Here is a 761-nt window from a genome sequence, read left to right as displayed (position 1 = left end):
CACCTCTCATCTCCACAACCGCCTCACAATTCTCATCAAAACAGTCACCATCCACGTCAACTGCAAACCTGTCACATGCATCATCACGCACATCACAATTACTAAATCATGTTCAACTCAAACATATTCCCATCACATTGAAACACAGATATATGTGAAGGAAGAATATTGTGTTGAATGAATTGTCTGCTGAATTTGCAATTGTATGTGTGAATTGATAATGCAAACTGTGTTGGTGGTGGTGGTGGTGGTGTTGGTGGTGATGAGGACGCAATGCATGGTTGAAAGGATGGAGTATGAATGGAATGTGGTATTTGTGATGGTGCATGTGAAAATGCAGCGATTGCATGTGCACATTTGTCCAGCACAACCACACACTCAAATGCATCGTCGCGTTTGCTCACTGCCTCTTCAATCCACGTGTGAACAGCATTGCCATCACAAACACTCACACTAACATCATCACAACAACACCAACCAGCCACAATGCACAGGTACGCAGCACCTCTCATCTCCACAACCGCCTCACAATTCTCATCAAAACAGTCACCATCCACGTCAACTGCAAACCTGTCACATGCATCATCACGCACATCACAATTACTAAATCATGTTCAACTCAAACATATTCCCATCACATTGAAACACAGATATATGTGAAGGAAGAATATTGTGTTGAATGAATTGTCTGCTGAATTTGCAATTGTATGTGTGAATTGATAATGCAAACTGTGGTGGTGGTGGTGGTGGTGTTGGTGGTG

The 761-nt window shown here is 42.7% G+C and overlaps 1 protein-coding gene across 1 annotated transcript in view; it reads right to left on the bottom strand.

The window, feature by feature from the left end:
* Positions 1–614: 614 nt before the first annotated feature.
* The window catches only part of Smp_182030 (hypothetical protein), a gene marked incomplete at both ends in the record, with an annotated part of 1072 nt that continues 925 nt past the window's right edge, over positions 615–761 (bottom strand). The window contains one exon of the mRNA XM_018792278.1: positions 615–761. This exon is cut by the window's right edge and continues 517 nt beyond it. Coding sequence (XP_018644514.1) covers positions 615–761 — 147 coding nt within the window.

This window comes from Schistosoma mansoni (genome assembly GCF_000237925.1).
Source record: "Schistosoma mansoni, WGS project CABG00000000 data, supercontig 0419, strain Puerto Rico, whole genome shotgun sequence".
Classification (NCBI taxonomy): Eukaryota; Metazoa; Platyhelminthes; class Trematoda; order Strigeidida; family Schistosomatidae; genus Schistosoma; species Schistosoma mansoni.
Note: the sequence above shows the minus strand (reverse complement) of the source record. Positions and strands in the feature narration are given on the sequence as shown.